The 14,999-nt window shown below is 42.1% G+C and overlaps 1 protein-coding gene across 4 annotated transcripts in view; it reads right to left on the bottom strand.

Annotated features, from left to right (window-relative positions):
- Nucleotides 1-281: 281 nt before the first annotated feature.
- LOC141252842 (uncharacterized) overlaps nucleotides 282-14,999 on the bottom strand; it is a 206,822-nt gene continuing 192,104 nt past the window's right edge. For 2 of the 4 annotated variants that reach the window (XM_073670602.1, XM_073670600.1), the window contains one exon: nucleotides 282-1,500. In XM_073670602.1, the coding sequence (XP_073526703.1) occupies nucleotides 1,443-1,500 (58 nt within the window). In that variant the 3' untranslated portion in view covers nucleotides 282-1,442. The remainder of the gene's footprint in view (nucleotides 1,501-14,999) is intronic. The other 2 variants (XM_073670599.1, XM_073670601.1) reach the window with 2 other exon arrangements.

The raw sequence follows: 14,999 nt of genomic DNA, 5'->3' as shown, positions 1-14,999 counted from the left end.
TCACAAATGGCTTGTATTTTTTTTTAATACAAACTTTTTTGTCTTTACAGCTCCTTTAAAGCAGGGTTCCCCAACTCCAGTCCTCAAGGCCCACCAACAGGTCATGTTTTCAGGATTTCCTTAGTATTGCACAGGTGATGTAACTATTGCCTGTGCTGATGATGGAATTATCACCTGTGCAATACTAAGGAAATCCTGAAAACATGACCTGTTGGTGGGCCTTGAGGACTGGAGTTGGGGAACCCTGCTTTAAAGGGAATCTGTCATCAGGTTTTTGCCACCTAATCTGAGAGCAGCATAATGTAGGGTTAGAGGCACTGATTCCAGTAATGTGTCACTTACTGGGCTGCTTAGTGTTGTTTTGATAAAATCATTGATTTGTCAGAAGGTAATTATCACTAGATGACTAGTAAGATCTGTAGGACCCCACCCCCATCACTGATCAGTAGATTTCTGTGTACAGTGAGCATGGGCAGAAAGCTGCCAATCAGTGGTGTGGGTGGGGCTATACAGAGCACAGCATTCAGAGAGCTGCTAGATCTGCAGCAGATAAAACGGTGATTTTCTCAAAATGACAACAAGCAGCTGAAAAAGTGACACATCGCTGGAATCAGGGTATCTGCCCCAATATTGTGCTGCTCTCAGATGAGGCAGCACAATTAATATTGTGCCAAATTAATTTCCCGTGAACTATCACATGATCTATCACAGGGGATCATGTGACATGTCACGTGATAAATCAGGTGTGGGGGGGGGGCCCGCACCTTCTAAACTGTCCGGGGCCCTTGCTACTCTTAATCCACCCCTGTTTCCGGTGACTACCTCTTGAAGCACATCAAGAGAATGCCAAGAGTGCAAAGCAGTCATCAAAGCAAAAGGTGGCTTCTTTGAAGAACCTAGAATATAAGACATATTTTCAGTTGTTTCACACTTTTTTGTTAAGTATATAATTCCACATGTGTTAATTCACAGTTTTGATGCCTTCAGTGTGAATGTACAATTTTCATAGTCATGAAAGTACAGAAAAATCTTTAAATGAGAAGGTGTGTCCAAACTTTTGGTCTGTACTGTAGGTATTCATGAAATTGTTGGTGCATATTGTCCCATTTTAGATAGCTCCTGTTACTCATGTAGGTGTTTTAACTTTAGAGATGGCCAGTCACTATCCAAAATAAGTGTCAAAAACTATATTATTAATAAAGGTGCATGGATAAGTAAATATATTAACATACGGTAATCACGCCTAATGTTTTAACAAGCTAAATCTACAGGATAATACATTCATAGTGAAAAATCCCCCCCTCCAAAAAAACAACAAAACAACAAAACCCACTGGTGTGCCAATGATATGATTCTTAATTAGTCTTCACAGATTAAATTAATTTTCTGTACAAATGGCTTGAATAAAATCCAATCACAAGGGACCAACGTCATCAATCTGTTCATTTCCAAACCATCAGTACTTTACTGAATGGCACAAGCACGCCTGAGGGTTGATCACTGTAATATAGAAAAGAGAAGAGGCAAATGACAAAAAGTTTGTAATTAAAAAAATAAAAAAGAAACATTTTGCCAAAACCAAACCACACATAATTTATATTATACTCTAGTGTTATGTATACACAAAATGAATCTTTTGTGAAACTAAATGCAAAATGGTTAAGTAACACACACCATTCATTGTGAAAACATATCCTCAGCACAAACATCAACTTTGTAGTAAGGTGCCACACATATAGCCACATTAAATCTCTCTATAATTTGAAAATTAATGTGTCCATATGTATAGGGACTTATTGCAAGCCCTTCAATGTACTGAGCAATAATTCAACACTATTAGAAATATATTGGTGCATACTCTGCACTCTTATCTAACCATCTTTCCCAGATAGGTTTTAATCAGAACAAAGCCAGATCCTAATTCTTCCCCATTACATATGAGGCCATTGGGCACAGAGAGCAGTGAGTCAGAAGAGTTAGGTTCCAGCCATGAGGTTCACCTTCACGTGGTTGGATGGCTTATACAATTTTAGAAGAAAAACTGTTAACTAAGTACGTCATATTTTTATGTGAGTAGTAATGTCAGTAGAATTCATGTATTTATTAATTGCTATGTGCTGATGCATTTTGTTAGTGTGGGTGTGCCTCTGTACAATGCTGTACTGGCCCACCAGAAAGCTAGAAGATCCTCCAGTGGAGCCAAGCTATGACACAATAATGGACCCCAAACGTACAACAAAGAACAACCCAGTTGGAGTTGACTTTTGAGCCAATCATTGGCCTCCAGCATTAGAGACGAGCGAATTGCTTGGAGGCAAATCCAACAAAATGTCTGTCAGCAGGCCAACATTTTTCTGGATTAAAAAGGGCCGGAAAGTGGTTAAAAACATTGCAGCTTAGTCATTCTAGGAGATGTTAGGCAGAAAGATGGCATTAGATGGCCCAGTGAAAACCACACTGGTGATTGGACAGAAGAAGATAATCATTTCTGTGTGGCACAATAGGTCAGTCCTGGGTAAGTATATATTGTTTCACATATGTTTATTATGGAGTTTGGAGAGACCTCAGAGAATACGGAATGTACATTTGATTCGCATTGAATAAAGTTAATGCAAACAATCTACTGGCCAAATTTTGCAAGATTCACTCATCACTATTTTTTATGGATTGATTTACAGATAACATATTAAACCTTATCAATGAAACATAGTATATGTGCAAGGATGTTTAACCCCTTCACCACTGAGCCTGTTTTCACCTTTGCGACCAGGCCAAATTTTACAATTCTTACTGGTGTCATTTTATAAGGTAATAACTCTGCAACACTACAACGAATCCTAGTGATTCTGAGACTGTTTTTTGTAACATATTGTGCTTCATGATAGTGGAAAAATTTGTTTGATACGAGTTGGGTTTATTTGTGAAAATATAAGAAATTTGGCAAAAATTTAGCAATATTCAAAATTTTCATTTTTATGCTGTTAAACCAAAGAGTTACGTCACACAAAATAGTTAATAAATAACATTTCCCACATGTCCACTTTACATCAGCACAGTTTTTGAAACATAATTCTTTGTGTTAGGAAGTTAGAGGGGTTAAAAGTTGATCAGCAGTTTCTCATTTTTCCAACAAAATTTACAAAACTATATTTTTTAGGGACCACATCACATTTGAAGTGACTTTGACTGGCCTATATGACAAAAAAATACCCAGAATTGATACCATTCTAAAAACTGCACCCCTCAGAGTGCTCAAAACCACATTCAAGAAGTTTGTTAATCCTGCATGTGCTTCACATGAATTAAGGCAATGTGGAAGGAAAAAATGAACATTTTATTTTTTTTTTCACAAAAATGTTGTTTTAGCCCTAAATGTTTTATTTTTAAAAGGATAACAGGAGAAAATTTACCATAAAATATGTTGTGCAATTTCTCCTGAGTATGCTGATACCCCATATGTGGGGAAAAACTACTGTTTGGGCGTACGGCATGGCTCGGAAGGGAAGGAGCACTGTTTGACTTTTTGAACACAAAATTGGCTGGAATCAAGAGCGAATGCAATGTCACGTTTGGAAAGCCCCTTTTGTGCCTAAACAGAGAAAAACCCCACAAGTAACCCAATTTTAAAAATTAGACCCCTAAAGGAATTTATCTAGACATGCACTGAGCACCTTGAATCCACAGGTGCTTCACAGAAGTTTATAATGTTGAGTTGTGAAAATAAAAAAATCACACTAATGGTATTACCTGGGAATGCTTGTTATTCCACAACTTATCTTGGCAAACTTATGTCTTCATTTGATGTTTGTATTTATCTGATACATCTGTCTCTTTTCATTATACTGCTTATCAGAATTGAACAGCCAATCACAGCGATTGTAGTTGCGGGGGGGAGGCAGCGCCACCCCAAGTGGCGATGAGTCCCTGTGCCCAGCTGTCAGAAACAGCAGACACCTTCATGCGATCACCGTGCTTTTAGTCACGGTGGTCGCATGAATGACATGATGTATATATACTTCATTGGTTGGGCACTGCTTCTCTTCCATGATGTATAGATATGTCAAATGTTGTGAAGGGGTTAAGGGGAACCTGTCACCAGGTTTTTGCCATATAACCTATGGCATCCACCATTCAGCCCCATGTGACAGCAATTCTCCCTGTAAGGCAAAAAAAGCCCACATTTTGTTATATTCGCCTACGCAGCAGTCCAGTCCGATGGGCATTGCTGGTCTTCATTCAGCACCTTCTCTCTTCTTGCGATGCTGTCCTCCTTCTCTGCTTCATGTGATGGATGCATTCTATATCATTCACACATTGTACCCCTTTGTGCTTCTGCGCAAACCACTTCTCTCGGCCCTGCCGAGGGTAGAGCAAAGTACTGTCCTGCATATACGAGGGGAAATGCCAAAGAGCGCCGGCACATGCGCATTACATTACTTTGCTCTGCTTTTGGCAGGGAAGAGAGAAGTACACCTGCACAGGACCGTGAAGGGGAACACTGTGTGGATGACATTGGACGCGTCATCCACATGAAGCAGAGAAGGAAGATGGCATCTCAAGAAAAGAGGAGAGAGAGGATTAAGACCAGCGACGCTCAGTGTACTGGACCACCCCATAGGTCAGTATAATAAAAGGGTTTTTTTTTACTTACAGGGCAAATTGGAGTTATATATGCAGCATTATAGAATGCTGTGACAGGTTCCCTTTAAAATGTGTAAATTAATGAATATTACAGCTCTCATTAATTATATTAACAGCTCTTGAGAGGACAAGATATATTTTAGCAATTGAAAAGGATTTATAGCACTGTACTCACCAGCCTAAAAAATAAGGTATGAAATGATTCAGCACAAACTTTTTAATCTACTAAGAAAAAAAAACCTCTTCCTTTTAGCAAAATAAACTTTTTTATTGTTGAGTGGAAACCTGTGGACGTTTACCTGTTTTCAACCTAATATTCCATTTACTTATTAATAATGTGCTCCTAAATGACAAACACCAAGGTTACTCACCAGTAGTCAGTTTTTCCAGAACCCATGGCAGCACACCTGAGAGAGGTATCCGCCCACCAATGTCAGGAAACCTTCTGAAATAAGGGGGCGGTACCTATCCCCCGCTTCTGTTGGGCTACAGAGCATGAGAGGACCACCACAAAAAAATTATACACATAACCAGCACCAAATCACACAAGCACCCAACTATAGTGCACACCCATACGGTGAGAAAGGAGGGGGGAATATACGGGTGCTGTCATGGATTCAGGAAAAACGGCTACCGGTAAGTAACCTTGGTGTTTTCCCTTCACCCATGACAGCACACCTGAGAGACTTCTGGAGAATTTGAAACACCTTAGGGGGAGGGACCACCGCTTGTAGCAGCCTTCTACCAAAGGTTAAATCAGTCAAGGAGGACAGATCCAGCCTATAGTGTTTAAAGAAAGTAGATGGTGAGGACCAGGTAGCGGCCTTACAAATTTGTTCTATTGGTACATCTGCTTTTTCTGCCCAGGAGGTCTCCACGGCTCTGGTGGAGTCTTGATGCCATTAGGGATCGGAGTGCCGCTGGCAGAGTAGGCTAAGCCAATAACCTCCCTAATCCATCTGGCAATGGTATCTTTTGTTATCCCGTAACACTTCCTATTCCCCTAAAAGGCTACGAACAGGGACTGGGCTCGCCTCCACTGACTAGTTATATGTATATATTGCAATAGTGCCCTTCTAACATCAAGATTATGATATCTCTCTTCCCCTGGAAGGGTTGTTACAAAAGGAGGGCAGAACAATTTCCTGACTCCGATGAAATTTTAGCGCTATCTTAGGGAGATAAGCTGTATCAAGTCTTAATACGACTCTATCTTCATATACTGTATCTGTGTATATGGAGGATTTATAGAAAGGTCCTGTATAACACTTACCCTATGGGTTGATGTTAAAGCTACTAAAATTATCGTTTTCAGGGTAAGATATTTATACGACAACCCCTGCACTGGTTCAAATAGGACCTTGGTCAATGATTTGAGCACCAGGTTCAAATTCAATGGGGGGACCTTAGGGATTGGGACTGGCTTGGACCTACTACAGGATTTTATAAATCTCACAACCCACTTATTGTCGGCAAAGGTTACAGTTATATAATGCCCCCAAAGCAGATACCTGGACTTTAAATGTAGCTCAAACCCCTTCTGCAGGAACTCCAGGATGGGACCGACTGGAGGCTTTTGGCTCAACAGCTTCTCTAAGAATTCTAAGAATTTTTTCCATGTTCCACCATAAATCCTAGTTGTCACGGGTTTTTGGCTTTTTAACAAGGTGGAAACTAAGCCTGGTGAACAACCTCTGCTACTCAATGTCGCTCTTTTAAATTACAAGCTGCAAGATGGAGCCCTTTTACTTGAGAGTGGAATATCGGCCCTTGTGTCAGAAGGTCTGGGATCTCCAACAGGATCCATGGATGTGATAGTGACATTATCCTTAGTAGAGAGAACCATGGCCTTTTGGCCAAAAAGGGGCAATGAGAATCACTCTCGCTTGATCCTCCCTGATCTTTTTCACTATCACTAGAACCATTGCAATCGGGGGGAAGGCATAAGCAAGCTCGAAAATCCCAGGGAATTTGGAGGGCATCTACCACATAAGGTTTTTCCCTTGGGTCTAATAAACAGAACTTTTTTACCTTTCTGTTGTGTTTGTCGGCAAATATATCTATCTCCGGTAACCCCCACAGCTGAACTATCTTTAGAACTATCTGTAGAAATACTCTGGGGTTCAGAGCCCATTCCCCCTGCTTTAGCTTGCTGCGGCTTAGAAAGTCAGCCTTGGTGTTTTCTATTCCCCTTATGTGTAGTTCTGTGAGGGACAGAAGATGTTGCTCTGCTACATGACAGTCTTCTCACTGCTTCCATTAGGGAGTGGAACCTCGTTCTCCCCTGATGGTTTATATAGGAAGAGAGGAAGAAAAGCTTCTAGAGCGTTTCCCACTACCCATAATTCTTTTAGGTTTGACGACCTTCCGTTCTCGAGGGATGTCCAAGATCCCTGAATTGTATGGCTCCCCAGATGTGCCCCCAACCTGAGTTGCTTGCATTGGTTGTTATGATATTGTTTATTGGTGTCACCCATTGGACTTCTAAAGCTAAATTTAGCTAATAAATCTATATCTTGTAATAAAAATAAGTTTCACAATTGGATGTGTTTACATTTTTTTTCCTGTGCTGAGATAATCTTATAAATGTGCCCCAGCTATGTACTGTGTAATGGCTGTGCCTAAGCGTGCACATGGGCTGCACATCCTGGCCAGGGGAGGAAGCAAAAGAGAATATACAGATGGAACAGAATAAGATCACAGCTGATTTTATTTTCTATGAGTTAAAAAATTGTTTAACTACAAACAGCAAAGGCTTTACCTCAAAGAGAATCATTTGCAATGTCATGTTGTCCTGTCTGTATATTCTCTTTTGCTTATTCCCCTGCCCAGGAGATGTGGTATGATCAGACCATGTCCCTGTACGGTCAGACACAGCCATTACACAGTACACAGCAGGGGCACATTTATATGATTATCTCAGCACGGGAACATTTTTGAAAAAATATTCAATTGTGAAACTTAATTTTATTCCAAGACCTATTGATTAAAATGTACTTTGTGCACAGGACGACCCCTTTAACATCTTGGTACTTGTCTGCAGCAATGAGACATTTCTCTGCCTTTAGGTTTTGTATAAAACAATTGTAATGGCACTTTAAAAATAAGCTATGTACTTATAACATAGTTTCCAGGGTTCATTGGGGTTAATCTGCAGATTAATTGCATTCTGAATCTGCCCAACGCTCGCACTTTGAGCCCTCTTCCGGGAGGAAATGAATTTACTCCTCCTGACAGCGTTCAGCTTTAAGTCACTGGGGTAGCACCAGCGCGGGTTCAGTCACTGCTCAAGGTATAGATATCGGGGGCTGTAACTGCTCCCCTGGCAGTGACTGACAACATGCTAAGCAGTAGAGTATGCTGTCAGTCGATGCCGAGGGAGCAGTTACAGATGCCACTATACATCTATATACACACTGCTCAAAAAAATAAAGGGAACACTTAAACAACAGAATATAACTCCAAGTGGATCAAACTGCTGTGAAATCAAACTGTCCACTTAGGAAGCAACACTGATTGACAATCAATTTCACATGCTGTTGCGCAAATGGAATAGACAATAGATGGAAATTATTGGCAATTATCAAGACACATTCAATAAAGGAGCAGTTCTGCAGGTGGGGACCACAGACCACATCTCAGTACCAATGCTTTCTGGCTGATGTTTTGGTCACTTTTGAATGTTGGTTGTGCTTTCACACTCGTGGTAGCATGAGACAGACTCTACAACCCACAGAAGTTGCTCAGGTAGTGCAGCTCATCCAGGATGGCACATCAATGGGAGCTGTGGCAAGAAGGTTTGCGGTGTCTGTCAGCATAGTGTCCAGAGGCTGGAGGCGCTAACAGGAGACAGGCCAGTACACCAGGAGACATGGAGGGGGCCGTAGGAGGGCAACAACCCAGCAGCAGGACCACTACCTCCGCCTTTGTGCAAGGAGGAACAGGAGGAACACTGCCAGAGCCCTGCAAAATGACCTCCAGCAGGCCACAAATGTGCATGTGTCTGCACAAACGGTTAGAAACCGACTCCATGAGGGTGGTATGAGGGCCCGACGTCAACATATGGGGGTTGTGCTTACAGCCCAACACCGTGCAGGACGCTTGCCATTTGCCGCAGAACACAAGGATTGGCAAAGTCGCAACTGGCGCCCTGTGCTGTTCACAGATGAAAGCAGGTTCACACTGAGCACATGTGAAAGACGTGAAAGAGTCTGGAGACGCCGTGGAGAGCGATCTGCTGCCTGCAACATCCTTCAGCATGACCGGTCTGGCAGTGGGTCAGTAATGGTGTGGGGTGGCATTTCTTTGGAGGGCCGCACATCCCTCCATGTGCTCACCAGAGGTAGCCTGACTGCCATTAGGTACCGAGATGAGATCCTCAGACCCCTTGTGAGACCATATGTTGGTGCGGTTGGCCCTGGGTTCCTCCTAATTCAGGACAATGCCAGACCTCATGTGGCTGGAGTGTGTCAGCAGTTCCTGCAAGATGAAGGCATTGAAGCTATGGACTGGCCCGCCCATTCCCCAGACCTGAATCCGATTGAGCACATCTGGGAAATCATGTCTCGCTCCATCCACCAATGTCACGTTGCACCACAGACTGTCCAGGAGTTAGCGGATGCTTTAGTCCAGGTCTGGGAGGAGATGCCAATGGAGACCATCCGCAACCTCATCAGGAGCATGCGTTGTAGGGAGGTCATACAGGCACATGGAGGCCACACACAATACTGAGCCTCATTTTGACTTGTTTTAAGGACATTACATCAAAGTTTGATCAGCCTGTACTGTGTTTTTCCACTTTAATTTTGGGGGTGGCTCCAAATCCAGGCCTCCATTGGTTAATAAATTTGATTTCCATTGATGATTTTTGTGTGATTTTGTTGTCAGCACATTCAACTTTGTACAGAACAAAGTATTCAATGAGAATATTTCATTCATTCAGATCTAGGATGTGTTATTTGAGTGTTCCCTTTATTTTTTTGAGCAGTGTATATCTATACATTGAGCAGTGACTGATCCCGTGCCAGCTCTGCCCCCGTGACTTAACGCCAAATGCTGCCAGGGGGAATAAAGTTAATTTCCTCCGGCAGCGGTGGTCTAAGTGCAGGCATCGGGTAGGTTCAGAACTCTATTAACCTGCAGGTTAATCCAATATCTGCAGGTTAATAGGGTTTTTTCATGTGGCAGGTTCCCTTTAAAATATCTTTACCATGCAACCATCCAGCTATCCAGCTATTGCCTAAAAATATCTGTGGTCAAAAGTGACAGGTAAATATATGGATCTGTGACAACACAAAATGGTGGGTCAGTCTCCATAATCAGCTTGTAAACTTACATTATGGTTTAAGTTTTGTATTTGCCAACAGAAAGTTGCTACTTGGTAATGCATTCTAACTATACATATAGTAGTAGTATCATCCATGGACTAATATGCAGTCAAACATCAGAGATTTCAATTAATAAATTACAACGTACAATGACTCCTTCCCCACAAAACAATATATTATTCTGTTCAGCTTCTCTTTCTCTATACCATGATGTCCACAGATCGGTCAGCAGGTACACCTGTGACAGGTTCCTTTTAAATATAGGTCTTCATGTTGATTAGATAATTTTCTCAAGAGGAAAGTCATATTATAGTAAATATGGGAACCTAAAATCTGAAGCCATAGAAAAACTGTACATACTGTATATACTAGAAAGAATGGCTTTTATATATACTGGGAGCAATTTATTAAGACTGGAGTAGCGCACGCCAGTCTTAATGAAGTGCTTGCTGGAGTACCCTGACCTGATTCATGTCTGATGCCCAGTATGAGCAACCACTAGAAATGTATGCCAGCTGGGGGGTCCGTTATGCCACTTTAGTGTTGTAACTTATGATGAATATCATGGACGGGCATGACGACACCCATCCTTCCCATTGGATAAGCTGTACAGGACTGACGTGTAAATGCCAAAAGACTAAATTTTTGTACAACTGTTGAGTTGCACAAAAATATCGTGACTTATTAAGGTGTTTACTCCAGATTCATGGCTTAAGCCCCTTTATGAATCACCTCCTGTATATTTGGAATGGAAATTTATAGTTTTACAAAATTATCTTTAAAAGGTTGGATATTTATTGTTGCCGGTGAATCTACTGGATTCATGTATGTATTCAGCTATTTTTTTCTTTGCTCCTGCTTTAAACGATAATGTCAAATATATGATCGGTGCAGAGATATTCTTCATATTATCAATACTCATATCAGTAGCTCCAAATTCGCTATACTCTAAAATGTCCATAACATTATGCTCAAGAGTTAGTCATTGACTAATAATTGTTTGCCAGCAGAGATCAGAGAAAGAAACCAAGTTACCACAGTAGTGGGTACAACTGTACAACTGTAACAAGCTGTTACTGAAAGTACCTTGTAAAACCAGCCCTATTTTCCAATATAAGGGAAGCAAAAATACAAATGCCACCGTCCTTCATCTGCAAGTAGTGTTGAACAATAAAAATAGATATAGTTTCTGTCCAGAAAATAAGAACAAGTAGAATGTAGAGTAAGGCGTCAATGCCCACGACTGTATTACAGATCTATGCTGTACGGATCAATAACACAGTGTCACATCCTATCCCCAAAAAATAGGAATCATACTCTATCACATTCTGTATTATGGAGACCTTCTCCTCTAGAGCCATTGCTTTTAATGGAAAATGCAGTGACTCATAAAAGTGGAAAATGCCGATGCGTAGGGATTGTGTTGCAGGTTGTAATGCTATGTGCATCGACCCTAAAACATATTGTAATTCAGATATTATTGGCAGATCCCTACAATTTAAGTGAGATATGCTATTAGAGGTCTATAAAAGTTACTAGACTCTCAAATGATGGCTATGGAGGTGGGAATAGGTTGGATGTAGATTTCTTGACTGTAACGGGTCTGGGAGGTGGAACCTCTGAGCAACGATACAAAGGGGCAGTCCTTGTAAGGAAGCGGGTGGCTCCCAGGGTAGGCGGGCAGGTAGTCATGGCAAATGACGGGGACAGTCTCTGGGTAGAAGGGCAGGAGGTCACGGCAAGTGACGGGGACAGTCTCTGGGTAGAAGGGCAGGAGGTCACGGCAAGTGACGGCTAAGCCTCCAGATAGGTTAGCAGGCGGGTAGCAGGTGGACGCTCCCAGGTGAGCGGGCAAGAGTCTCTGGACAGGCAGGTGGTCACAGCAAGTGATGGCTAAGCCTCCAGGTAGACTAGCAGGCAGGTAGCAGGTGGACGCTCCCAGGTGAGCGGGCAAGAGTCTCTGGACAGGCAGGTGGTCACAGCAGGTGACGGCAGAGCCTCCAGGTAGGCTAGCAGGCAGGTAGCAGGCGGACGCTCCCAGGTGAGCGGGTAAGAGTCTCTGGACAGGCAGGTGGTCACAGCACATGACGGCAGAGCCTCCAGGTAGGCTAGCAGGCAGGTAGCAGGCGAACGCTCCCAGGTGAGCGGGTAAGAGTCTCTGAACAGGCAGGTGGTCACAGCACGTGACGGCAGAGCCTCCAGGTAGGCTAGCAGGCAGGTAGCAGGCGGACACTCCCAGGTGAGCGGGTAAGAGTCTCTGGACAGGCAGGTGGTCACAGCACGTGACGGCAGAGCCTCCTGGTAGGCTAGCAGTCAGGTAGCAGATGAGCGCTCCCAGGTGAGCGGGCAATCAGATCCATAGACAGGCTGGCAGGGCTGGTAGGCAGACTGTCGGACCGCAGGAATGCAAGTAGATAGACAACTATCAGGCAGGTATCAAGCAGGAATCTGGCAGGTAACTGGCAGGTAACTGGCAGGTATCTGGTAACGGGGCCTGAGGGCTGAAGCAGAGTGATAGGCTATGCAACAACATTGCTCGGGCACCTCCATTTTGGAGGAGGTGCCTTATATATGGTGAGGTCCTCTGGCCATTGGCCGGGGACTCCTTAGGACGGCGCGCGCGGCCCCTTTAAGAGAGGGGGAGCGCGCGCGCCCGAAGCACAGTGGCCGGGAAGCAGCGCGCGCTGCCAGCAGAGCGGGAGGAAGACGCCGGGCACGGAGCGGAGAGGTGAGGGGAACAGCGTCCCTGCCTAGCAGGAGGCAGGGACGCCGACGCTACATTGACTAATCTGATTTCCTTCCTTTAGTAAGTTGTGCTCATGCTCAATATGTAATTGATAGTCAAACTATCTTTCAATTATTAGTCATATACCAAGTAACCTAATATCTCTGGAATCGGTAACTGAAGGCTTTCTACCAGATAGTATGACTTATGAAGTACTGCTAATGAAAAATTATGAAAAATGAATCAGTACTTACTATATTGCAGGATATTTAAATGTTGGTATAATAAATTTAATTAAAGGGAACCTGTCACCATGAAAATGCCGTCCAATCTGTGGCACCATGTTATAGATCAGGGGGAGCTGAGCAGATTGATATACTGTAAGGAAAGATTCACTATGACCTTTATTTTTCATCATTTAAACTTCTGCTCTTTCTGAGATTGTTGGTCCAGTGGGCGGTCCTATCAGTGACTGACAGCAAGCGCTGTATGCACTCTTATAGAAAGAAAGCTATCAGTCACTGATAGGACCACCCACTGGGCTGAAAATCCTAGAAAGAGCAGGGGATTGAATGACTGAAACACAGGTTATACTAAATCTTTCCTTACAAAACTATATATCAATCTGCTCAGCTCCTCCTGCTCTATAACATGGTGCCTGCTGATTGGACTGCATTGTTATACTGACAGGTTCCCTTTAAATGTTTTCTTTAACTGAAAGTCACATATGGGGCAATAATTCAGTCTAATACACTTACTTTACACATATGACCTTTATTGCATAAAAATGTAGGCTACTAAGAATAGAAACGTAACATTTAAACAGAGATGACTAAGCTTAAAGTCTTCAAAATGCCCCTAAATCTCTGTTGTGTAAGAAATTGCAGTATGCGTGTGCTCCATTTTACTAGACTCTTCCATGCTGTAAATATGAAAGTATATTAATGAATATGGATGTGCTTAACTTCCTGCCCTCCTTTTTTGTTAGTCTTGATATAGATTATAAAACCACACTTTCATATTAATTTGTAAGACGGGCAAACTGCAATCGTATCGCCAAATTGTCATTGTATTTGACAAATATGATTGATAACATGTTGAGTTTTTTGGAATTTTTTCGTAGGAAGCCCACATCTGCACTTTTAAGGATAGGTTAAATAACTTTGGAAAAAATCTGTAGGTTCCATGCACATGATTGCCTTAAAGATCAGTGATAAGGCCTCCATAGCTATTTATAGTACCATACAATATCTCAGTATGGGTTCGATTTACAGAAGCACACAGAATACAATGCAGAGTCATCATTTGGTGACAAATTGACTCTGGTGTTGTATCTATTTGTAATAAGTTTTAACTAAGACATACACTCCTCAGCATTGAAATGGCTACACCAAGAAAGAAAAGATGTGGAATTATGGACGTCACAGTAACGATACATGATAATGATCTGCAAATGAAGACAAAATGGAAACAACATTTACAAAACATCTCAAGTTATTCAATATCAAGTATGAGAGTTCTGCCATGCTGAAGGTGCTTGGGCATGCAAACTATCAAGATCCACTGCTGGCAGCTCCATTTTCAATTGATGATAAATGACATCCCAGATGTGCTTAATTGAAGACATAATAACATAGTAACGTAGGTTGAATAAAGAGACCTAGGTCCATCCAGTTCAACCTTTCTCCCCCAATTGTACTCCCTATGCTAAGACTACACTAACTAACTAACTTAGTGGGACTAGGCCTCAAAAATGTATTATTATTACCATTTTTATTATTGCTGCACTAATACAATTAAAAATGTACCCATTTATATTTTTTTTAATTAGTTTTATCTTTTGTATTACTCTTGTGATTCTAATAATGGTATTACTAAAATCCCTATACCTAAATCTGTTGATCCAGAAGAAGGCAAAAACCCCAGGACACATTCAGCCAATTTGCATCATGGGGACAAATTCCTTCTTGACCCTGAGAAAAGGCGATCAGTCCTAGAGCCCTGGATCAAACCTAATTATAATACTAGTTATGTAATTACTATTACCGTATGAATTGTACTACTATAGGTGTAACATTTTGTCTAATTTAACTGTAACCCACAATGTTATGTGTATTGAGGAAGTCATCCAGCCCTATTTTGAAAGCTGTTATAGTGTCGGCCATTACTACCCCTTGCGGTAAGGCATTCCGCAGTCTGACTGCTCTGACTGTAAAGAATCCTTTCTTGTTTAGGTGCCGGAATCGCCTTTCTTCCACCAGTAATGAGTGCCCCCTGGTCCTTGGTATGGACATTGGAAGGAATAA

Source organism: Phyllobates terribilis, unplaced genomic scaffold, assembly GCF_046119375.1.
Source record: "Phyllobates terribilis strain yellow unplaced genomic scaffold, ASM4611937v1 Scaffold_2__4_contigs__length_985480577, whole genome shotgun sequence".
NCBI classification, from domain to species: Eukaryota; Metazoa; Chordata; class Amphibia; order Anura; family Dendrobatidae; genus Phyllobates; species Phyllobates terribilis.
Note: the sequence above shows the minus strand (reverse complement) of the source record. Positions and strands in the feature narration are given on the sequence as shown.